Source organism: Mustela lutreola, chromosome 9, assembly GCF_030435805.1.
Source record: "Mustela lutreola isolate mMusLut2 chromosome 9, mMusLut2.pri, whole genome shotgun sequence".
Classification (NCBI taxonomy): Eukaryota; Metazoa; Chordata; class Mammalia; order Carnivora; family Mustelidae; genus Mustela; species Mustela lutreola.
In genome coordinates this window covers 73,264,557-73,289,096 of record NC_081298.1, presented here as the reverse complement: position 1 = coordinate 73,289,096, position 24,540 = coordinate 73,264,557, and the positions used below count along the sequence as shown (strand labels likewise).

The 24,540-nt window shown below is 43.0% G+C and overlaps 1 protein-coding gene across 1 annotated transcript in view; it reads left to right on the top strand.

Annotated features, from left to right (window-relative positions):
• The first annotated feature begins 203 nt into the window (after positions 1 to 203).
• The window catches only part of LHCGR (luteinizing hormone/choriogonadotropin receptor), a 53,380-nt gene continuing 29,043 nt past the window's right edge, over positions 204 to 24,540 (top strand). Inside the window, exons 1-4 of the mRNA XM_059134760.1 lie at positions 204 to 355; positions 18,358 to 18,429; positions 20,605 to 20,679; positions 23,581 to 23,655. Of these exons, the coding sequence (XP_058990743.1) occupies positions 204 to 355; positions 18,358 to 18,429; positions 20,605 to 20,679; positions 23,581 to 23,655 (374 nt within the window). The remainder of the gene's footprint in view (positions 356 to 18,357; positions 18,430 to 20,604; positions 20,680 to 23,580; positions 23,656 to 24,540) is intronic.

Here is a 24,540-nt window from a genome sequence, read left to right as displayed (position 1 = left end):
GGGAGAGCTGCAGAAGGGAGGAGGTGGTGGGGTCGCTGGCCGCTCCCCCAGATCGAGGCAGAACAGACTCAGCAGCCGAGGCCGGGCGGGCGCGGGAGAGGGGGTGGGCAGAGCGAGGGGCGGGGAGAGGGGCGCGGGCAGCCCTCCGGAGCTGGCCAGGGCACCCGGCCCGCCGCCAAAGCCCGCGCTCAGGCTCGCCTGCCATGGGGCGGCGGTTGCCCGCGCTGCGGCCGCTGCTGGCGTTGCTGTTGCTGCTGCGGCGGGCGCTTCCCGGGGCGCACTGCCCGGAGCCCTGCAGCTGCCCGCCCGACGGCGCCCTGCGCTGCCCCGGCCCGCGGGCCGGCCTCACCGGACTGTGAGTACACGGCGCCCCGCCCCGGCACCCTCGCTCGCTCCGGGCCACCTCGTCTCCCTACTCTTTGGCCCTCTTTACCTGGAAGCTGGGAGAAAAAGGCTTCGTCCTATCAAATTCCACCTTTTACAGTGGTGAGAAGGCAAAGCTTGGGGACTGTCTTTGCCAACCAGTGCCACGCCTTGGGTGGGAGCCCTATCACTGCGCACTCTGCAGCCTCTGGTGGCCCCAGACCCGCAATTTCCCGATTTACCCGGTTGGGGCTGTGGCAAGGGGCATGGAATTGCCCAGAAGCCACGGAGGGGGAAGGCCAGCTCCCTGCAGCTGCTGGAAGGGGATCAGTTGTGATGCTTCTCAACAGCAGCTGTCTATGTCTTTGACCCTTGCGCCAGCCAGCTTGGTGAAGGTTACCTTGACCTCCGGCACCCTGAGCTCCTCTAGGCATGTGGTGGCGCGCCCTATGGCAAGGGGTGACCTAGTCACTCAACTCGGGATTGTTGGCTGGCCGCATTTCCCAACCAGTGCCTATGTGGGCCTTAGTAAGTTTACAAGCCACTGCTTTGCCCCTTCCCAGATGCACTTGCATCTCTATCTGGTTGTCTGATCAAGGTGTGCCTTGTGTCACACCTCCCACACACCACCCAGGCCTCCCCTTTACAAAGGCGATTAAAAGAATTGCACACATCAGCAAGCAGGTGGAGGAAGTTGTTTCCTGAAGCGATGGGTTGAAGAGACCAGGGGCCTTTAGTGCTAGTGTATCAGTATCACCTGGTCTCCCTTCTTTGATTTAGAAAAAGGTACCACACAAAGGGGCTCCTGGGGGGCTCAGTCAGTTGAGCATCTGCCTTAGGCTCAGGTCATGATCGCAGGGCCCTGGGATCCAGCCTTGCATTGGGCTCCCTGTTGGGGGGATGGGGTCTGCTTCTCCCTCTCCCTCTGCCCCTCCCCCCAGCTTGTTCGCTCGCTCTCCCTCTCTCTAGTGAATAAAATCTTTAACAAAAAAAAAAAAGAAAAGAAAAATGTACCACACATCATATGATTCTATTTACATGCAATATCCACATAGAAAGCAGATCAGTAGCTACCAGGTAGAAGGGCAGACCCAGGGACTGCTAATGGCCGGGGCTTCTAGGGGTAACAAAAATTACTTAACATTCTATTATAATGTAATTGTAATGTAAAAACCATTGCACTGTACACATTAAATAGGTGAATATTATGGCATATGAATTATATATCAATAAAGTTGTTCAAAGAAAGAAGAAAGACAAGAACTATAAAAGTATCCAAAAGACGGTAGGCTGGAGGAGACTGGTGTTATAATTCTAACCATTGGCTGCAATTAATTTCCATTCTTGGGGAGGAAAGACTCAATCCCCCACCATTTCTTTGGGCCCCAGCAGTCTGTCAAGAGTCCACTCCATGAAGGGAATTCCCCCTCTCTCCTGAGGAGTTGAACCTCTCCCCTGAAGAAGTTAGTGGCCTTCATGGGGTGCCTGGGTGGCTCAGTCAGTTAAGCATCCCATATTTTTTTTTAAGGTTTTAAGGCACCCCAAGCATCCCATTCTTAATATCAGCTCAAGGTATGATCTCAGGATGGAGAAAACCATCGGCTCCAGAACTGAGTGTGAAGCCAGCTTAAGATTCTCTCTCTTGGGGCGCCTGGGGGCCTCAGTGGGTTAAAGCCTCTGCCTTCGGCTCAGGTCATGATCCCAGGGTCCTGGGATTGAGCCCTGCATCGGGCTCTCTGCTGAACGGGGAGCCTGCTTCCTCCTCTCTCTCTCTCTCTCTCTTTTTGCCTGCCTCTCTGCCTACTTGTGATCTGTCTGTCAAATAAATAAATAAAATCTTTAAAAAAAAAGATTCTCTCTTTCCCTTGACACCTCGTGGCTCAGTCAGTTAAGTGTCTGCCTTCAGCTCAGGTCATGATCCCAGGGTCCTGGGATTGAGTCCCACATCGGGCTCCCTGCTCAAGTGGGAAGTCTGCTGCTCCCCTTGCTTGTGCTCTCTCCCTCTTTCCCTCTTTCTCTTTTTCTCTCTCTCTGTCTCTGACAAATACATAAATAAAATCTTTTAAGAAGTGCTCACTTTGGCAGCACATATACTAAAATATTAAAAAAAAAAAAAAAAAGATTCTCTCTGTCCCTCTGCCCACTCCTCCCCCCCAAGAGTGCTCTCTTAAATAAATAAATACATAAATAAATAAAAATAAAGTTAGTGGCCTTCAGAAAATGTTTGCAGTTGAGAGATACACTTTAAAGACTGAGGGGTTTATATTCATTAGCTTCCATTAATTATCTGTCAGCTCAATTCCCTGAAGGTGAGGACTATGCTGATAGAATTGGTTTCAATCAATCCACAAATTTATGGAAACTGCCTTCTAAGTCCCAGCCCTTGTCCTTCCCTGACAAACCTCCCATCTTGCTCTTATGAATGATTGTGCCACTAACAGCGTTTCTCATTCCGCCAGCACTTATCATACAGACATCAAGAAATTGAGGTTCAAAGAGATGGACTAACCTGACCAAGGTCTCCTTTTGCTATTGAGTACCAAAGACTGTTAACTGTGTTTTTATATTTGCTTGTCTTTGTAAGAAAGTTACATTTTCCTAAACTCACACACATACACACACACACACACATGCACTATGGAAAATATGCAAGATTGAGAAAAGGTTTTGTTCATTTTTGTCTTCAAAAAGCAGTAAGAAGGAAGACATGGAGGACAGACCGAAGATAGGAGGGCTGGAAGAGAACGTATTTGATGGAGTAAGATCTCTGTGAGGGTGGGATTGTCAGTCTCAGATCACAGGGGAAGGGTTAATCTTAGAGAGGGGGGATTCTCCTGAGTCCTGGGGGATGGATAAATGTGTAACTTCGCATTGAGGCAGAAGACAGGAAAAGCTTCATACAGCTTCATACTGAAGTCCTCTTTCCTTGGCAATGAGTGAATGAAACGGGAGACAGTAATTACAAGATAGGGAAAAAATGCTATGTATAACAAATTATCAGGAGCTTAGCAGAAGAAAGCTGAAATCATGAATAAGGCACCCAGAAGAAGAGCGAGGTCTTACAAGAAGTCATGCACAGGGTCGGACTCTGCAGAAAGAAGGGGAGCACTCTTGTTTCTGGTGGTTGGAGGAGCTAGGTATTACTGCACAGCATTTTAGAATTCATCATTGGCCCCTCAGTAGATGCTAGTTTGTATTTTAATCTTCTAGGCCTTGGAAGTCTGTCTTGTAAGACTTCCACCTATAAGTCCACTATTTGGTTTAAAAAGGGGAAATAAAGACACATGGATTATAATTGTCATGGACAAGCCACTGTTTGCAAATCTTGAAAATGGCACTATTCAATCATTCATATTTTTCTATCTCTTCCATGTTTTATTAAAAACTTAAATATTTAAAATAAAAAATGTGATACAAAGAATAGCCTCCCACATGTTCATTCATTCTAATTGGGGGGAGGGAAATAAAAGGAAAAAATGATTTAAAACACATTTCCTTTTCCTTTTCTTATTAGTCTCAGACATCTGGAAGGAAAGGGAAAAATTTTTTTTCACCTTGCCCATGGTTATATTAAGATCTTTGTCTCTATGACAACAGAAAGGTTGATCTTCTTGATATGGAAACAGCTTCTGAAAAATCTGTTAGTTAGAAAATGCTAATAATAATAATGGCAATTTATTTTTTGCATGTCGTGCCTACTGAACAGACATTAAACCTTAAACTTTATTATAAGAAATAATCCAAAGACTTTGGAAGGATAAAATGTGCTGTATCTATCAATCTAATATTACAAGAAGATGTTAGGCTCCTGACATCTTTCCTGAATGTTTCTCCTTCTCGTAGCTTCAGTAAAAATCAGGGTCCAGAACAGTGTTCAATGCTGTAGAGGGATATACAGGTGGAGAGCATGGTCCCAGTCCCTTGAGGAGCCCACAATCTAGATAGAAACACACGCAAGAGAGTTATGTCGTCAAAGAGAGAAGTAACAGGGGTCTAGGAATTCAGAGAACAAAGCAATTACTATGGACTGAAATCTCCAAGGAAAGGCTTCACAGATGAAGGATTGTGGGGCTGAACCTTGAAGGAGAGAAAGGAAGAAGAGTCCCAGTGGAAGAACCACAGGTTAGACTAGATTCAGATTCCTTGCTGAGAAGCAAAGAATATAGTTGGATGGATTCGAGCTTCTTAAGCTTTTCCTAGGCCCTTTGGGGAATATTTTTAAAGAAAAATACAAAATCATCAGAAATACTCACATTATCCAGAGCATTGTGCAAAAAGAAAAAAAGAATCCCAATATATAGTCCTTAACTAATAAATATTCAATCAGTCATTCTTGAACAACTGATTACAATGATTTTTAAGTAAAAATCATGACTTGGAGTCATGTCCCCTTGAAGCTTTCCCCAACGTCTCCTCCCTCCCATACAAGCATCCTTTGATACTCTGTACTTATCTATATCTTTGCACATACCCTGCCATAATGTAACCTTTTATTCAAAATAAGCCTCTTCTGGGAGATCAGGGTTTCCCACCTTCAGCACAACTGACATTTGGAGCCAAACAATCATTTGTGAGGGAGGGTTGTTTTGTACACTATAGGATGTTTAGCAGCTTCCCTGGCCTCCACCCATTAGATGCCAGTAGCGCTGCCCTCCTGAATTATGACAAATCAAAATGGCTCTAGACATTTACCCACATGCCCTATGGAGGAGGCAAGATTCACCCCTACCTCTGGTTTTGAATCACTGTGCTAAAGTGAGAACCACAACCACTTGAAGAGATCCTAGTCAACTTAAGAATCCCAGAATTTTATGGGTATTATGATTCACATTCAACACATATTCACATGTTTCTTCAGCTACTGTGATTATCAAACTGAGTAGACAGCTGAAGGAACAATGAACCAATGCACACACAAACAAAAATGTATATTAGTTAGCATGTACTGCATCTCAATGTCATTTTAAAAATCTCCATCATAGAGGATGGGAAGGTGAGGAGGTGATATGGGTAGTGGAGAGAGTTCTTTGTGTTATATCAATGCCTAGTTTCCAGATTTTGCAGACCCCCCCCCAGTCTATCCTTTGAATGGGCATAGTAAATGTATCCACTTCAAAGAAGCAAAACTAGAAGCTTACCCATATGAGTATATCCCATCCAAATTGCTTTGATTTTTGTTATTTGTTTATTTTAACTAACTTAGAGAAAAATCAGTCTTCAACCCAGGATCCATTAAAACCAACCAAAGCAATCCCCTAGGAGCCCAGATTGAGACCACTGGGTTCCCAGTCAAGGGTACGAGGTAGGAGTTTACAAAACATGGAGAAGCACACCAAGTTCTTGCAAGTACAACAGCTTGGCCCTGCCCTCAGCTTCCACACAGCTGGGCCTGACCAAAAAAAAAAAAAAAAAAAACAAACAAACACAAACACAAACAAACAAACAAACAAAAACTCAATTCATAAAGTTCGTGTCTCAACTCCCAACACCACCACTCCCACACATGCAACAAAAGCAAAAGCCCAAAGTAGAAGTTATCTTGAACCTCAGTTCTGACTCAAGTCTCCCAATGACACCTTCAAGGCAATTCTTAAACCTGGCTGTGCCTATGAACAGACTCCTTGGGGAAAACTTTGCAAGGACCAAATTTTATTAGTTTAAAAATCATCCTTCTGGGGACAGTAAATGATGACCCCTAGCAGGACACTAAAAAAACAAACAACAGAGTTCCCAAAATCTCAGTGCAAGGGTAGAGCCAAAAATGGTTCATACACCAATTCCTTTGGCATCAGACCCAGCATCCTCCTTGGAGAGCAATAATTCTTTGTGTTTTCTCTTGCCCTATTCTTTTTTATTTCAAAAGCAGTAAGTCAGATTAATTCAGGGCTCCAGTTCTGCTCCTTCACCCCCTCTATCTTCTTCCCAAGCCTCTCACTTTGGCTTCTTTTCATGTCTTGAAATGAGGCACAAAAGCTTTTCTTCCAAAATGTAATCTGCCAAAGTGGCTGCATCAGCTGGTGTCTTGACCATGGGTAACTATAATCTTACCCATGGAACCTTGAAGCCAGGTGAATAGTGGTGGTCTTACCCATGGAACCTTAAAGTCAGGTGAATAGTGGTGGTAGAGAGACCCTGCTGCTCATTTCCAGACCCAAGAGGGCTGGCTCTGTGGAAGCATATGTATTCTGCTCTGGCAGCTCCCCTTGGCATGCAAAAAATCTTATTTAATGCAGATTTTAGCAAATTTCTCACCAGCTATTTTTTTAAAGAGGAGAATTAAAATAATCCCACCCACCAGGCAGGTGGGCTTTCTGACTTGGTGGGCAGCTTCTAACAGCTTCTCTCCATGGGCTTCATTTCCCCCCAGCTTCTGCCTCACAGGGAGAGGACACCCCCTCCCAGTCAGCAAACAACTCACAGCTGCGCTCTGTGTGGTCCTGAACAACAGCTTAATGCCACCTGAGCCAAACCCAGAACAGTCCAATTTATAAGTAAAACTCGGCTTTCAGAATGAAGGGGGTCCCCCCCACCCCGCTGCTATGACATTTGTCCTGGACTCTGACGAAATGAGGTGGCTCCTGGGTTCCTAATTCCACCTCAGAAGCAGCAGCAGACAGGATTTCTGAGCCCACAGGGGTAGGGCTGATCTGGTATGACAAGGTAGGGCCCACTGCAGCCTTCCGATTATCTGAACTGATCAACAGGATAAAGACCAGGCAGGCCGGAGTTCTAGCATGAGGTCTCCTTCCCTTAATTTGCACTATGGGTTCCGGCTAGCGATAAAACCTCTGTGCTGTCTATAAAAGGGGCGAGATGGTTCCTGCCCCTGAGCGGAGCTGACTGTGGTGAAGAAAAATGAGCTGGCAGAGCCAAAGGTACCGGGAAATAAAGGTTCCACCTAACTACAACGTGTGATTGTAACGATCTGATGGTACAGAGAAGACTACAGACCCACAGCTGGTGAATGAGGTTGAACAGAAAATACATATCGTCCAAGGGGCAAGCCTGGTGGAATAGTTTTGTTCCCGGGAGGTGTTAATTAGAGAAAATGACCCCCGAGGTCTTCTCAACCTGGAAGGTGAATAAGTTAGAATCTCAAAATAGCAGAGCTCATTATTGCCTGGAGTCTGATATGCTAGTCTTCTCAGCCCAGGCTGAGCTGCCTTTGAAACATGCCTCCTAACACCTGATTAGAGGCTGTTTTCTACTGTACAACAGGATTAGTCCTGTGTATCCGGCTAGAGCATCTGACCTATTCTGGGTCCTTTCTTTTCTCCATTCCCCATCCCAAGGCTTCGGCTGACACACAGAGATCTGTTGACCATCTGGGAATTACATACTGAAGTGTATAAGACAACATGCAGAATCCATCGACACTGCCCCTGCCCTCCAAGAGCTTCTAGTCTTCAGCCATAGGAGAGAGAGGTCTAGTTCGCAGATGACTGCAGAGAAAGGCAGGAGGTGAGGAAGCTTATAAACCAAGTCTGGTAGGAGTTCAGGATAGGGGGTCATCGCTTCTAGTCTGAGTAAGGAAGAAACTTCAGTGGAGGCATGGCTTGAGCTGTAGTTCTCGGAGTCTCTTTCTCTATGGGGACAGCCAGACCAGTGCGGTTATCCCAGAAGCCTGGTCCTGCTCTCTGACACGGGCTTAGAAAAGCCACTGGTGAATCACTGTCCAGAGCCCTCTGCTCTCTCACTGACCACCACACACACCCCCTGCTATGAGTCCTCAATGATTGGAGGCTTACTTCCCCCAGGAAACAGAGGCAGAGTTCCGGTTAAGGCTTTTCTTATTTGTAAGCACCGGAAATCAGCTCTGACCAACTGAATCATCAGAGGTTAACCCAACAGAAGAACAAGGAGGAAGGCGAAAGATATGCAGGATCCCAAGAGCATATGGCATTTTAGCAGCAAGAGGTCAGTTCCCATTCCTCTAGATTCCACCTTTACAATGAATCAGCTCCACAGTCCTAGCACAAGTTTGAAATTCCCAAGAGAGAGAATCTGCCTGGGCAAGAACAAAGGAGCAACAGTCAGCGAGATGCTCCACCCAGACGCAACCAGCATTGAGGCGCTTCTACAGAAGGGGCATTTTTGAGCAAAATAACCACACAAATTGGGATCCACCAAAGCTGAGGAGCTGGTAAAGAGTGAAGGCACTCATGCCAGTAATTTCAGGCACTTCATTTTTGTTTTTAAGATTTTCTTTATTTATTTATTTGAGAAGGCGAGAGAGAGAGAGAGAGAGAGAGAGAGAGAAATGAGCAGGATGAGGGCAGAGGGAGAAGCAGACTCCCTGCTGAGCAGGGAGTAGGACGCTGGACTCCATCCCAGGACCCTGGGATCATTACCTGACCCGTAGGCAGACACTTAACTGCCTGAGCCTCATTTCAGGCACTTTAAATCTATCCTCAAATTAATTAAAAGTATGTGGTATATCAGCTGCAACCAGATTTTACAGGCTTATTTAAAAAAAAAGAAAAAGAAAAGTTTGTAAGTGTCTGGAACAGGAGCCTGTAATGAAAGAGTTTCCTGAAGCATACCTTCAGTGTCACTGTCCTGACAACATAATATTCTCGGCTTCTAAAAAATACTTTTGAGAAATGATTACAGATGATGCAGACATTCCCTGGGGAGAATTCAACATGTAATTTTATTTACCAGAGTTATTCTTGTCATGTTATATTATTGCTAGAAGAATTCAGTTTAAGGGGTAAAGATTGGGTTATTTGGCTTTGTGTCTGTAGAAAACTTTAAATGGGTTTTGAGGTAAGGGCTTAGATGTGTTTACCATTCTCCTCGGAGGCTTTATATCTTTAATTTAGTTGTTGCACAAATGACTTGGAAAATCTATTATCCAGGGAATCTTCTTGAAAATTTTGGTTCACACTATAATTCATAAGCTCCTCACAGCTTCTTGGGTGCTCCAGAAAGTCTGTCTTAGAGGAGTCACCCAAATTACACTTCGCCATGGGAGGGTTCCAACTGACTAAACTTTTTAAAATCAGTGAGCAAATGAGAGCTCTGCTGAGTGGTTCTCTAGGGTTGTAACATTTAATGGAAAATTGTTCTGTATCATTTTTTAAAAGGGTTGTCAGGTGACACCTGTAAGAAATACCTGATCCCAAAAGAAAGTTACCAAGTGGGAATATTTACCCTCCCTCTCAGTTGTCCTATCTATTATCAGCAGAGAGTTGAGTCAGGGAAAAGTCACAGATATTTTATAGATTAAATAACATGACAAATAGAAGAGTCCATTCCAATGTACTGAACCCACCAGCCCCTCACCCCCACTAATCCCCTACTCTTGACAAGGAAGTTAGAGTCATCGCTAGAAGTTACTGTGTTAGCTTGAATCCTTTGCAGTAAGCAGCTGTGGATTAGAAGTACTCACTGTGCTCTTATCTTGTGCTAGATGCTATATTAGTACTATATAAGTGGTCCCTTATTTAATCTCAAAAATCACTGGGGTAGTTAGTATCATCATTATCTTATGAGTGAAGCTGTGATTTGAATGCAAGTAGTCTGGCTCCAGAGTCTAGTCTTCACTGCCCCACGAGACTGCTTCCAGAGAGAAAGCACATGCCATTGGTAATGACAGCATATTCTGGAAAGTACAGAGCCTCTGAGAGAGACCTTTAACCAAGGGTAGAAGCTGACCCACAGAGAAGGGTGGATGTGCCAGATGGTGGAGACAGTGTGAATAGAGGCAGAAAAGAGAGAGGCAAGTTCAGGAACCACAATAGGGTGATTTGTCCACAGTGGCACGGTCCAGCAAAAATATAACGTCAGTCACAGGTGTGATCTTCATTTTCTATAGCCAAGTTTAAAGAGCTTTTAAAAAGTGAAATCAAGGGGCGCCTGGGTGGCTCAGTGGGTTAAGCCGCTGCCTTCGGCTCAGGTCATGATCTCAGGGTCCTGGGATCAAGCCCCACATCGGGCTCTTTGCTCAGCAGGGAGCCTGCTTCCTCCTCTCTCTCTCTCTCTGCCTGCCTCTCTGTCTACTTGTGATCTCTCTCTGTCAAATAAATAAATAAAATCTTTTAAAAAAAAAAAGTGAAATCAATTTCAGTGAAATCGTTCATTTAATCTCCATGTATAAAATATTATCATTTTAACATGTAATCAGTACAAAAGCTATTCATGAGATACTTTATATTCTTTTTCTTTGAGTCTTTAACAGCTTCCAAATTTCCAGTGTATATGGTACAATTTCAGTGCATCTCAATTCAGATCTGCTGTGTTTCAAGGGCTTAATGGACACATGTGGCTGGTGGCTGCCTGACTGGACAGCGCAAGTTGAGTGTGTGGGTTATTTGAGAGCAATAGTGGGTGACAGGACTGGCAAATGAAGTTTAAACCTTTATTTGAAGGGCATGAATACAGGGCTGAGACATGTGTAGATAGTAGGCAGGCCAAGAGAAGATAACTGAGTATGATAGTAACATGGTGGGAGTTACCAGGAAGATCAATCAAGACCTGTTAGGGGAAACCCAGTGTGGGGTGAGGGGAATCCAGGTCAGGAACTAGTCAGAGTGGAGAAAAGAATGCCCAAGAAATTTGGCAGTGGGAAAGGAATAAAGGAGCTGGAAGCAAGAAACCCTTGTGAAGGCAGGGTCCAATAGAGAATGGGTGTTCAGTGGTGGAACAGAGGAAACATTCATATGGGGTATGAATGGGGTACCTGGTAAATTCTCAAATTAATAGTACAGAGAGAGGAAAAAATACTGAGTAGTCATTCTTGCTGAGGAGGGTACGAGAGAGAAAGACAACCCATTCTGGTAGGCTCATGGAGGAAGAGGAATTTAAGCAGCATCTTCAAAGTTGAAGACTGTGAGCACATACCCTCCAGAAGCTGATGGTTCTGTCAGAAGACTATGTTTTCACCGGAGAAGCAGAGGATTGTTTAGCAGTCTATCAACAAAACCCCTAGAGGAACAGTGCTGGTGTGCTTTGATTAGTGAAAGACACAGCACTGGACTGGGAACAAAGTGACCTATGTTCTAGTCCAGATCTGCCACAGAATTGCCACATGGTTTCAGGGAAATCATTTTGCTTTTCCTAGCTGAAGATTTCTTTGTCTATAAAGTGAGGGGTTGAACCAAATTACTGGCCAGCAGCGCTTTCTTCTGATTCCTTGAGCCTAATACAGGAAGTGTTTAAAAGAGTGGTCAGTCAAAACCACCTCGATGTATTTTTAAGGAGCATTCCAAATTTCCAGATGTAAAACTGAACAAATTGCTTGTCCATTTATACTGACTTCATATTTCAGGTAATATTGACATCTCAGCTCCTGCTAGGTAAATGTTGAAGACAAGAGGCCAATAAATGAAGACATAGCCAGTAATGAAGTTACCAAGTGGATCGATACATTTGAAAACTCAATGATTTAAAATCATTTAGAAAGGGGGAAACTTTTATTTCATTCCAAGATGAAAGCAAGTTTATTATAATTACCCAGCAGCTTTGAAAAGAACACAGACATTCTTAAGTCTCTGTTGAATTTAGATCAAGGTCTTATGCAATAAATACAAAAACATTAACATTCTTTTAAATAAGGTAATGCTTCCGCCTCCTATTTCAATGAGTTCATTAGGCAAAAAGCTTTGAGCATCTCGGATTTCTTTTTTCCTCCTTCTGATCTGGTAGCATTTTAAAATTCAGGATCTATAGCTCTAGCAATAAACTAATTGTCTGTGAAAGACGGATGGATGTTTGTAGCTTTCGTAAATCGATAATATAGATGGCTTTTCTAGATAATTAGAAGGAAGTGAATAAAAATATTTCATTTCTGCTATGCTGGGCAGAAGGACAGGTAAAGGGTCTGACAGGATACCTAGGACTCCACCCAGTCTTTGGGGACTCCGTTTGGTGCAAGACTTTTTCCCAGGCTCTCACCTGCTTCTGGCCCTGCTTAGCCCCCCAGGCTTCAGAAGGTGATCCTGCCTTGGAAACCCTGATGCAATCCAAGCTTTTAAAGACCAAGAGGAGGAGGGGAACCTACAGTTGTCATTGACTTCATGTGAAATCTGTCTTTTTTTTTTTTTTTTAAAGATTTTATTTATTTATTTGACAGAGAGAGATCACAAGTAGGCAGAGAGGCAGGCAGAGAGAGAGGAGGAAGCAGGCACCCTGCTGAGCAGAGAGCCCGATGTGGGACTCGATCCCAGGACTCTGAGATCATGACCCGAGCTGAAGGCAGCGGCTTAACCCACTGAGCCACCCAGGCGCCCCTGAAATCTGTCTTTTAAAGGAGAGAGTGCATCCATTGGAACTGTATTTTCCATTCACCTAGGGAGTTTGCTATTTAAAGGAACTGTCCTTAGAATTATTTTGTAGGACAAAGAGCCCTTTGATAATGCAAATGAATCCCAACTGATAGGGTTTTATAAGCAAGGATTTCTAAATCCTGTATTTCACTGAGGGGGGAACACAGTCCTCCTGACTCTGAAATTCATCAGCTAACATCATGTTGAGTGTTCCTTAACAAGCCAGTGAGCTGGGCAAACTGGTTCCTTCCAAGGTCATCTGTGTTTTTAAACCCTGAAGAAAAAAGTAAGAAGGGTTCAAGCCCTACCTCATGAGTATTCAGGAGACATTAGGAACAATTAGGAGGACCTGATAATATGGATCCTTTTCAGGGTGATTGAGTTTATATAAGTGCTATTTGCTTATCTGTAAATTGTCCCCTGGTGCTGAGTTCTGACACAAAATGCACTGGTGGCTTGGCAATTGGGGTTGGCTGGGAAGGTGTCCAGGTCAAAGAGTGCATGGGAAGGAGCTCTGAAGGTGGGATGGCCCTTCTGACTAGTCCGAACTTGAGGCAAAGGGGTCTGGCCCTTACCCTGCATTGACCAGTCATCGGATGCATGCTGCCCAGGAGAGAAGAGGTGATCTTGGATGAGGTAGCAATCTTAGGCTGAGGGTAATTCCAGGGAAACAACCATTTAGGAGCTTCCTCTGTCCCCCTTCCCACCCTCTGGGCGAATGAGTGCCTCAGTCCAGTAGGGTGATTTTGGCAGCCAACCACAGCATCCTCTCTAGGAACTAACCCAACCTGTACCGGGTCGCCCCACAAAGAGTCTCTGTCTATGCCAGGGGGCCCAGATTGAAAGTCAGAACCCAGCAATGAGAGCTACAATGATGAACCTAACCAGAGAGCAGTTAGGAACTCTTCTGGGATCAGAATATGGTGACTGAGGAGAAGGGTGAGAGGGGCTCCACTCCTAGGTGGACTCTGGGGAGACCAGGCAGGCTATAGGATAAGGACTCAAGGCAAAAACAAGCACCAACATGGTGTCAGGGGAAGCAAGTATAATTCAAGACATTGCAGGTGTACTCCTGCCTTCCAAATATTGTTAAGTTTAGTGTAAACAATGTAGCAAGGCACAGGACTCCACCAGAGAAATGACCAATCACAGGATGCCAGAACTAGAGAGAGTGTTTAGTTTCAACCTACATCAACTTTAGCCCATAACTGGAAAGACTGGAGAATTCCAGACAGGATTTATGAAAAAATGGACTTTGATGAAATTAAGGCAGACTCTGTCATCCTATCTAAGTATTTGCTTCAACATCTGTAGCACAGGCACTTGGGCAAAGTGGGATTTGGCTCTAATCCAAGTATCACCCATGGTGTATCATCCATTCATTTAAAAATCAAAGTGTCATATAGGAAGAATGAAAGGAAAGAAAAGGAAAGGAAAAGGGAAAGGCTGTGAAATGTAATAAAAATAAGTAGCTGGGCTGCCCCCCACCATGAACTTCCTGAAACATCTCATGGACTATTTAGGAGGCAGACGGAACTCTCGACCCTACAAGTTCAGCCTTACATTTGCCCAGTAGCCTGGCTCTTTACCACCATCTGAGCTGCCTAGTTTAGGACTGTCACATTCCTTGTCTGAGACAGAAAAGGCTCTGCCCCTCTTTTATTTGTCTTTGCTTTACGCATAGCTTTCATTTCCTTTCTTGACCCTGGACAGTGGAGCTGCTGAACTGCCCTTGCGCTTGATCCTTTGTCCCCAGTTCTCCTTGGCTGCTGCTCTACAGCAAATGATATTGACTAGGCTTTTCCACAGAAGTTCCTGAAGTTCACAAAACTCTTGGACTACACATAGGCCTAATTTCAAAACCAGAAAAGAAGAAAAGAAGGAAGGGGAGAGGGAAGGAAAGCAGGGGAGGACTCAATACATCAAAACAGAACTTTCATTCTTTTTCTTTTTTTGTCTCTCAGATACAGAGGGTTAGGTCGATCACACTTCTTCATGCAACATCACTCTGCTTTCAGTTATTCATTTCATCCCCTCTCTCACTTCCTTTCAACTTGCCATAAGCAAGGATCCTAATATCTGCTGAGCTATTTTCTCTTAAAATAGCTAATGTTTTGTATGTGTATACTTTTTAATTCGGCAAGTAGGATTTTATGTCATGAATTTCTTACTTGTTGCTCTCAGTACCATGATTCTAAGATCCACACAGGCTGTTCTGTGTGCCTTTAGACTCTTGCTTCTAGCTGCTAACCTATGACTTAGGTACGTGCTGCCCACACTACCATTGTCCCACTCCGTAATGGACGCTCAGTTTGCATCCTACCCCCTGCTGCCACAGTGCCATGAAGGACATCCTTAAACTGGTTCCCTTAAGTATCACTGTCAGAATTTCTCTGGGATGTATACCGGAGAAGAATCACAGGGCTATTATGGAGACAGTTGTTCACATTGCTAAAAGTTTCTGGCCTCACAAAAGCACCCATCAGAGAAGGAGCACCTTCAAAGGCAGTACATTCAAATGGTTATTGGAACGTCTGCTCAGAAACTGCTACCAACTAAAGATGAATCAGGAAGGCAGACATGACATCTCTAAAATAAAAATGTAAGTCAGTGGGAAAAACAGCTTTGGAGTCATAGAACCACATTCTGCCCCTCACTTCACGAGAACACATCTAGTGGCAAAAGCTTAGTACACCTGCCTCACCCACCTGTCTCCCCATTCTCAGGCCCCCAGGCCTCATCCTCGCCCCAACCACATCCACAAAGTTACCTGCTGGTTGCTCAGTGCTTCCTTTATGGTAGGAACTTTATTTTTATTCTCATTACGGCTGCCTTTCCTGATCAGCAGCATCAACATCAACTACAAAATTTCATCGTGCACTAGGGCTGTCCTGTAGTCTCTGGGGACAGCCAGTGCGTGATCTACAGCTTCTCTCACTTCTGTCCAACCTTTGCTCCTCATCTCTCATCCCTCCATCAATCAAAAGCTCTGGCAACTTCCCTGGTCAAACCTGAGCCAAACTGCTCTCCTGGGAGCCACACTGTGCTCCCTTTCTGAGGAGGAGGCTGCTTGCTGAGAGGCTCCAGCTTCTGGGTTCCATTTGCATGAATAAACAGCTCTGAAGGGTTCGTTTTAAGCTTTTATGTAAACACTCTCCAAAATATGTTCTGTACTGCATTATCCCCAGCAATAAAGATTCTGGAATCAGAATTTGGCTGTCAGTTTTATTGATGTGGCATGGGGTACAGTAGAATACAGCTTTCTCTTCTGGAAATTTATTGACTTGGCAGTGTAGAGAGCAATAAAACTGTGTTTTTAATCAGTAAGCCAAGCAGACATGATTCCAGAAGAAATATAGGAAGCAAACATGCTATCGTAAGAAGATTTCTCCCCCTGCTGTCCCTGTTCTTCTTGGATGCCCTGTTAAATAAGTTTGGGTATTGAACAATGTGTTTGGTGGGACTGTCTTCAGGAATAAAGTCAGAGGATCAAGTTTGGATTACTTCTTCTAAGTTGTACCATCTCTAAGAAACTATTGAGTAAAAGCATCTCTGAAATGAAATTTCTCTGCATTAGTCCCTAGAGAAGAACTATGGGTAAGATGCTCTGTAGGAGAAATTGAGAGAGTGCAGCATTTCTCTTATCAAGAGAAATAAGATTACAATGCCTGTTCCTCCACCTTGCTCACTGACAGAGAGTGGGTTACCTGTACAGACCTGAAGGAAATGAAATCACCATCTCTTAAGAGATATCTGCATCCCATGTTCATTCCAGTAGTAACAGCCAAGATATATAGAAACAACCAAAGGTTGAATTAATCAATTATTAATGAATTCATGGATTAATTAATTATTATTCATAAAATTAATGAATACATTTTTTAAATGTGGTAAATACACACACACACACAGAGGGCTATTTTTCAGCCATAAAAACGAAGCCATTTATGATAGCATAGACACATCTGGAAGGCTTTATGCCAAGTGAACTAAGCCAAACAGAAAAAGACAAATACTGTATGTTATCACTTATATGTGGAATCTAAAAACAACAACAGCCAGTTTCCTACAAACAGAAGAGAATCATGGTTGCCAGGGGCTGCAGAGAGGGGAAAATGAGGAGCTATAGATCAAAGGGCACAAACTTTGAGTTATAAGACTATGTTCTGAGGATCTAATGAAAGTAGATTTTAAATGTCCTCACCCTCTCCCAAAAAGAGTTAACTATGTGAGGTGACAGATATGTTAATTTTCTTAATCTTGGTAATGATTCCACAATGTATGTGTATGTCAAGTCACGACACTGTACACTTTAAGTATATACAATTATATTTGTCGTTATTCCTCAGTTAAGTTTGTGGTGGGGAGAGAAAGAGAGTGGGTAAAGAGTCACATACTTTGGCCCAATATCACACCATAGAAAGAACATCTGGGCTCAGTCCACTTGGTCATGCTACTTTGTTCAGGCTACTGAGTCTCGATCTACTTCCTCTGCTATCAAAGGGAAATACCCACCTTACACCATTGTTGAGTGGATAAAATAAGGTTATAGGCGGGTGTGCACAACTCACATAGCACCTTATACCAGTAGCAAGTCCCTTCTGAGACCGTAAGACATCTCCCTGATTCAAATACACTTCTGATGCAGAAGGTGTTCTTTCCGGCAACCACGACAGTCTGCTTGACAGCATCTCCCACCTCTACTTTCTTATTCCTGATACTCACTTCCCACCTGAAATGTCCTTGTTCACTCCCCCACCTCTGCGAGTGCTTGGTCCAAAACCCTGAACCACTGTATATGCTTGATGCTGACTGAACATTCACCCCTCTTTGCAGATGCTTTCATCTGAGATGTCTTAACTCCAGCAGGCACACATCATCCTATCCTGCTTTTGCTATCGCTAAAGAATTGCTCTTTTCTCAACTTTTATGTAATGCGTAACTTTTGTCTCAATTCAAGAACACTCGGATTGTTCCTCTGAATACATGTGAGTGACTGAACGGAATGCCCTGTAGATGTTCCCTCAAAATGGCATGAGATGCCTATGTGATTGAGCTATCATAGAGGTCCCATGGTCTGGAGGGGAGGATGCTGAAAGGGGCTGTCTGGGGAAGATGGTATAGATCAAAACAGAAACATGTTCCTAGTTCCTAGAATCTTCCCTTCTCTGCCTGCCTGGTTTCCAATTGTATTTTCACCAGTCACTTCTCTACTTTTCTCAAGACAGTTTATTTTCCATCTTCCCAGCCAGGCCTATGGGGCCATCTTCGAATGATTTTATCAGCTCTTTACTTGGTGCCCAAGCCCTCTTCTTTGCATGGCTTATCTTGATTAATCCTCATAACCACCCTGTGAAGGAGGAATTATTATTCTTTTAATAGATGAAGAAACCAAAATAGAGGGCTTACATAACATCCTCAGGATCAACTGGCCAGGTAATGGGAGAATGGAGATTTGAACCCAGGTGTGTCTGAGCCCAAAGTTTGGGATCTTACTTACAAAATAACATACTCTTTGATAAAGACCAAAAGTGAGTCTTGGCACATCTCTTTATCGATATGTTGGAATTCTACATCTGATATGTTGGAACTCTGGAGTTACATGTAGTTAAGCACACATGCACACATGCAACCTACACACACACACACACACACACGTTTTATTCATGAACTTAAAAGGTACCCAGTCTTAAATATTAAACTCTTGGCTTTCCTTCTTTTCTAGATCACTCAACTATCTCCCTATCAAACTAATCCCATCTCAAGCTTTCAGAGGGCTTAATGAGGTCATAAAAATGTAAGTAAGATACTGTGTATCAAAAGACATTCGTAATTGGAATAATAAAATTTTTGTAAGAGAAAACATAGTTGAAAAGGGATAATTTTTCTAGGAGAGGAACCGTGTTAAAGAAACCCCAGTATTGTTATCTTTATAATACAAATAATATCTAGGGACCTCTGAAGAAAAGTATGATTTTCAAGAGTCATTAAATTCCAGATAATTAACCTTGCTTCAATGAACTGAATGCATTTTGATAAGTGATGATAAACTTCTCAAGTAGAGAAGAAAATAGATTCTAATCATAAAAATTCTCCTTCTGCTACAGCAGTTATTCCCTTGTGTCACATTTTTAGATAACACCCACACAGAAGAAAATGTGTTGGAGGTTTATTGTGCATCAGAAGATAATCTTTATATCTAAAATATAATAAGTATATGACAAAAACACAGTATTTATAGCTGTATTGATAAAAGGCCTTCATCAAAAGTATAAAGCAACCCGATAATACAGCATGATCTCACATTTCTGTCAGATGTAACTTCAATCCTTTCTCCCGGTCTCAGCCTCTAGGGCACAAGACAGCATACATGAGAGAGAACTTTCTCAGGAGTCTGGTTTTTCAGCATCCTCCTAATGTCAGCCCATGTGAAAGGACCTCAAAGGCCATTTAGTTCCTAGAGAGCATCTCTGATCTTAACAATCCATGGGGCTTTCGAAGCCAGTTTACATCACTAAAGATGCTGCATCATCAATCCTGGCTCCTTGGGGAATCTCTGACTGCTCTTTAGGGTATTAGCAAGCAATGAGGATATTAAAAATAATTCCCCAAGAATTACAGAGTGTCAGTTTCCTTTAACCTAACCCTTACTCTTCTGCTCTCAAGTTTAAATGCTGAGTTTTGACAACTTTTAATGCGTTAGACCTCCTCATGAGAAAAGCAGCCACAGCTAAAGAAACAAACCATTAGGTACAAATAAAATGAATCAGTCCAGGAACAATCCATTACCGTGTTGTTCATAAAAGACATTAACTGCCTTAGGCTCAGCCTTTCTGTGGACTAAAGCTCTCGAGTCTGAAGGCTTCAGCGAACGTTAACCTTAGAAACACTCAAATGTACAATTTGTGAATTTGAGATTTTTTTCTCAGCTGGCAGCAAATGGTAGCTTATGTTGGGATTTTAGGGTAACATTGACATTCCCTGCATGCCTGGGATGGTATATGGCAAGCCTAGCTCCTTTACGTTTGTGTCTTTTTAAAAAATCCATTCAGGGATGCCTGGGATGCTCTGTTGGTTGGGCTCCCAACTCCTGGTTTTGGCTCAGGTTGAGATCTCAGGATTGTGAGATCAAGCTTCACATAGGGCTCTATGCTCAGCATGGAGTCTGCTTGGGATTCTCTGCCTCTCCCTCTGCCCTGCCTGCCATTCATTCTCACTCTCTAAAATAAGTAAGTACATAAAATCTTTAAAAAAAAAAATAGATTCCGTTCATTAATCCACCCATCCGTTCATTCATACTCTATTCACCATGCACTATGAAGTCAGCACAGTTTCTGAAGCGGACAGGACATACTCCTTGTCCTCCATTTGGTAAAAGGAAAAAAGTCAAAGAAACAGACATTTACAATCCAAAAATGATACTACATTCCGAAATTACCACCTTGCAATTGCCTCAGAGAAGAATTAGGGGAAAAGGAAAAAGAGTTATGAAACAATGAATTGCAACCCAAATTAAAACCTCACTAGAGTGACAGAGCTGGGAATTCGGACATCCTGGTCCTTGTCCTGAACCTGCCCATAAGCATTTTTTGCCTCTCTAGAAAGTTTCTGTTTCCAAAGCTGTCATAGAAGGGAATCTGATTAGATTTTCTCAAAAGACCTGTCTACTTCTAACAATCTGGAGCTCTGAGTCATACATAAACAAGAAAAAAGCCCTGCCACATAAAGAGGGGCTACTGAAACCTGCATTTCAACTGCACCTGGGTTATAGATGCCCGTCAATGCTCCTAAAGGGAGATGATAGCACTTTATGACGTGAGGACAATGGGAGGCATTCCTGTTCTTTTTTAATAGGACACACTGGAGCCCCAGTTGTTGGGTCACACACACAGGTTATTATGATGCATGCATGGTCATTTCTTTTACGTTTCTTTCTTCCTTCCTTTCTTTCTTTTTTTTTTCTCTCCCCTAGTGAAATCTCTCAAAGTGATTCTCTGGAAAAGATAGAAGCTAATGCCTTTGACAACCTCTTCAATTTGTCTGAAATGTAAGCATCAGTTAACAGATAGTTTATTGCTGTACACTATTATCCTTGCTGGCTGGAACCCACTCAGTATTTGTATCCAAGCATCCACTGCTAGGAATCCAAGAGGAAAAGACCACAGCAATTACTAGGTCTGGGCAGGCACTAATTTCTCTCACTGCAGTGGCCTGAAGGTTGCCATGGTGACAACTGCTTCTCCCTGGGAGCTGTATAAACTCTGAAACATCACAACACAAAGTTGGAAATTAAAATTGACATTGTGGAGTCCTGCCGACTAGGTCTTACCTTATGGAAAGGAGGGTATGAAGTACCTGGGATAGCGGGGAAATTTGAAAAGGAGCTTAGAGATCATGAATTAGTTCATTGAGCACTGTTTGGGCATCTTCATTTTATTTAGTAAATGATTCCTAGAAATCCATGTAAAACCCTGTGTTGGACATGTGTGTCCTTTTTGTTATTGTAATGTTTTAGAGTTGATATTTAAAAACAGTTCTTTCCAAATTATTATTTTCCTCCAATATACAAAAAAGATGGGTGAATGGCTCAAATCAGTTTTCAGGTGATGAACTGATGATCCAAAGAGGGTAACTGACTTGCCTGATGTCACACAGCAAGTTGGTGTTAGAGTTGGGGCCAGGAATTGGGTCATGTGACTCCCAAACCAGGCTTCTTACTGCTGCCTTATTTGACTCAAATCTGAACTTCTAAAAAATGTCACCTGCATAGGACTTTTGAAAGTTAAGAGAAGGGGAAGGATATTAGCAACAAACGTTTTCCACGCACTTATGTCTGGCATTTATTTCCTTGAGGTTGTGTTAATCCTCACAGTTCCCCTGCGAAGTGGGGTCATTATCCCTGTTGTTCAAGGGAAGGAATGGAGGCCCAGAGAGGTCAGTAACTCTACCAGTGTGGCACAATGGCAGGGCTGAGATTCCACCCTGGCCTGTCTTTCTTCAAAGCTCATGCGTTTCCCACCACACCACAAGGCCTCCCTATGAATGGTCCAATTAGCAATTATCTAAAGAGAATAACTGATAAGAATGTGAGTACCTGCCATGTGTCCAATCAAGGGTCAAGTGCTGCTGGAATACAGAGGATAAAAAATAAACCTTCCCCAGGAGATGACAATATACTCAGGGAGGTGAGAATACCTCATCAACTGATTATGGGGAAATCCAAAATAATGGATATTCAAATGCAGGTTTATAGTCTGGACTTGGCTATGAAGTAGAATTTGTGGAAAGGGGGTAGGGAAGTGAAGGGTAGAAGTGGTCATCACCATTATAAATGACAGTACTATCCTAGACCAAGAAACCTGCCTGTCATAATAAAGCACAGCTTATACTGAGAACCACCAGAATAGCTTAAGATAAATAAATTTCTCATGATGCAACAGAAAGAAAAATAAAATGCTCTAAGGGAAAGTTTATGGACTTTCCAAGGGAAGGCCCTGAGACTAGGATGTTAGGTCCATACAGGCTGTATGGACCTAACATACAGCTGTAGCCCCAGTACCTAAACAATGCCTGACACACATAGGTACTTAATAAATGTTTGTCGAGTGAGGGAATGTATGGATGAGTAGTTTACATCAGACCCCAAAAGCTCTTTAAAAGTTCCTTCCACTCTACCTACATAATACTTTATATGATCCACAATGGCTTGACTAAGTTGTTGTAAAAATAATTACAGTGAAACATCACTCCCCTCCAAAGAATCGAAAGGACATAAAAGGTGGAAATAGGTACCAATGGTGGGTAACTCTAGTAAGCAGGGGATGAACACTAGACTCGGAGTCTGTAGAACTGAGTTCACTTCCAAGTTGTGCTACTTCATAGCTGTGTGACTAGAGATAAATCATTCAACATCTTTGCTTCATAAACTATATTAATAATTATTAACACTGGTTAAATCCCTACTGTGAACCAGAAATACACATTTACTTCTCAAAAAGTACCCTATGAAGAAACAGAGCTTTAAATGATGCATCCAAGGTCATACAATTACTAAAACCAAATTGACTCCAGAACCCCTCCAAACAACCAACACACTGTAGAACAAGAGTAATCATCATTTCTTCAGGTGGTTGTGGCATAGGTAAGAGAGTCAAAGGCATCTACTGACCTTGAATCCAGAGTAGACAGGCAACTGTGGCTACTTCTCAAAGGGTCAAAGTCACTGGAGAAGTAGGGAGAAGGGCCATTACACCACTGTGGAGTTATGGCTATACTTTTATACTTTACAAAGCCCTCCTTACATTATCTCTAGCTATTCTATTACTCATTACATACCAACCTATGAGGGAGGAAGAGAGCATATTATTATTCTAATTTTATAGAAGGTCACACTAGCTCAGGGAAGTTAGGAAGCTGTGCATCATCACACAACAAATTATCTATAACAATGAGCATAAAATTCCCCTAAACCCAAGCCCCTGGTCTGATCCAAAGACTGAGTGCCTGTCTGGATCATTGGTCAGTGGGGCTGCCAGCCCAGTCTGAAGAAGACCAGTTTGCCTATAAGGGAGAGTAGCCAGTCTGCTCATCTGACCTGGGAGTGGACTCTCCCATCACCGCCAGTGTGCAGGCTCATGGTGGGGTAGGATCCACTTGGTCAGGGGTCCTGGAAGTTGGTGCTGTGTCACTGAGTAGGGGTGGAACAGACTCCCAGCTATGATGTTTATACCTGCCTCAGAAAGAGGTTGAGAGCAGAGCTTCCTGGCAAGAGCCAAGTGGCTCCCACCATGTAGTTTTCATTCCCCAGGCTCTCAGAAGCTCCTCTCAAGCATACAGAAGTCACTTGATTTTTATTGATGCCATTTCTAGGCAGCATCTTCTGACAAACTACGGTCTTGTACATTCCAAACAATACATATTTCTTAAACTGCTCCTTCTCTTTTTACAGACTGATCCAGAACACAAAAAACCTGGTGTACATCGAGGCTGGAGCATTTAGAAATCTCCCCCGGTTAAAATACCTGTGAGAATTTTTCCTTTTTGAGCAACTGGGGAGAGAAATTGGGTATCTGATGAAAATCAAAAACAGTTAAAATGTTGGGAAGAATTTTTTAACTATATACTTAGCATTATTTGCATGTCTGTCTTCAGCCTTCTGATTAAAATTTAATCAGCATTTCTTGTCAGCTACCAGGCTGGGTACCCTCAGAATCCATGTAACTGGCTCCCAACATTTTCGCTCTCCAAAAAGCACATGAAAAGAATATCACCCCCTTTGCAAAGATTTTCAAAACTGACAGTGGGAATGGGGAGGCAGGGTCATGACACTTGAAAAAAAGTAAATTGGAATCTCTAAGGTGAGGTGGTGATGCAGACAGACCACAGGTGAAAGTAGAAGAGGCAATTCTGATTGGACACCCATGCCTGGTTAAGAATTACTGATGCAAAAACAAAAAAAGAATTACTGATGCCTTCATCTCATTTGTTCCTTTATGCATTAAGTGAAAACTTTGTAAGTACTACCTTGAGGTAGGCACTGTGCCATATAAACTAAATCACTGTTTTCTATTTCCCATTAAATCTTATTAAGTCTATAGTTAGAATTCTAAATTGAGTACCCATGGTAACCCAGCAGATTCATTGCCTTGCCAGCAAAACCAAAATTCCTGAAACTTGACACAATCTATAAACTGATCACTATGGATCTTCTCATAGGTCGAGCCGTCACTTATTCACGCAGAAAAAATTAACTCCCTCTAACACAGACATCCTCTCTTCTTCCTGAGAAGTTAAATTTCATAAAATATCCAGAGTGGAAGTCCACATCTCCCACCACCTAAAAAAACAAAAGGAGAGGGACCAGAGGACATCTCTCTGGGTCTGGTATTCATGTCACTTGTACAGCCTT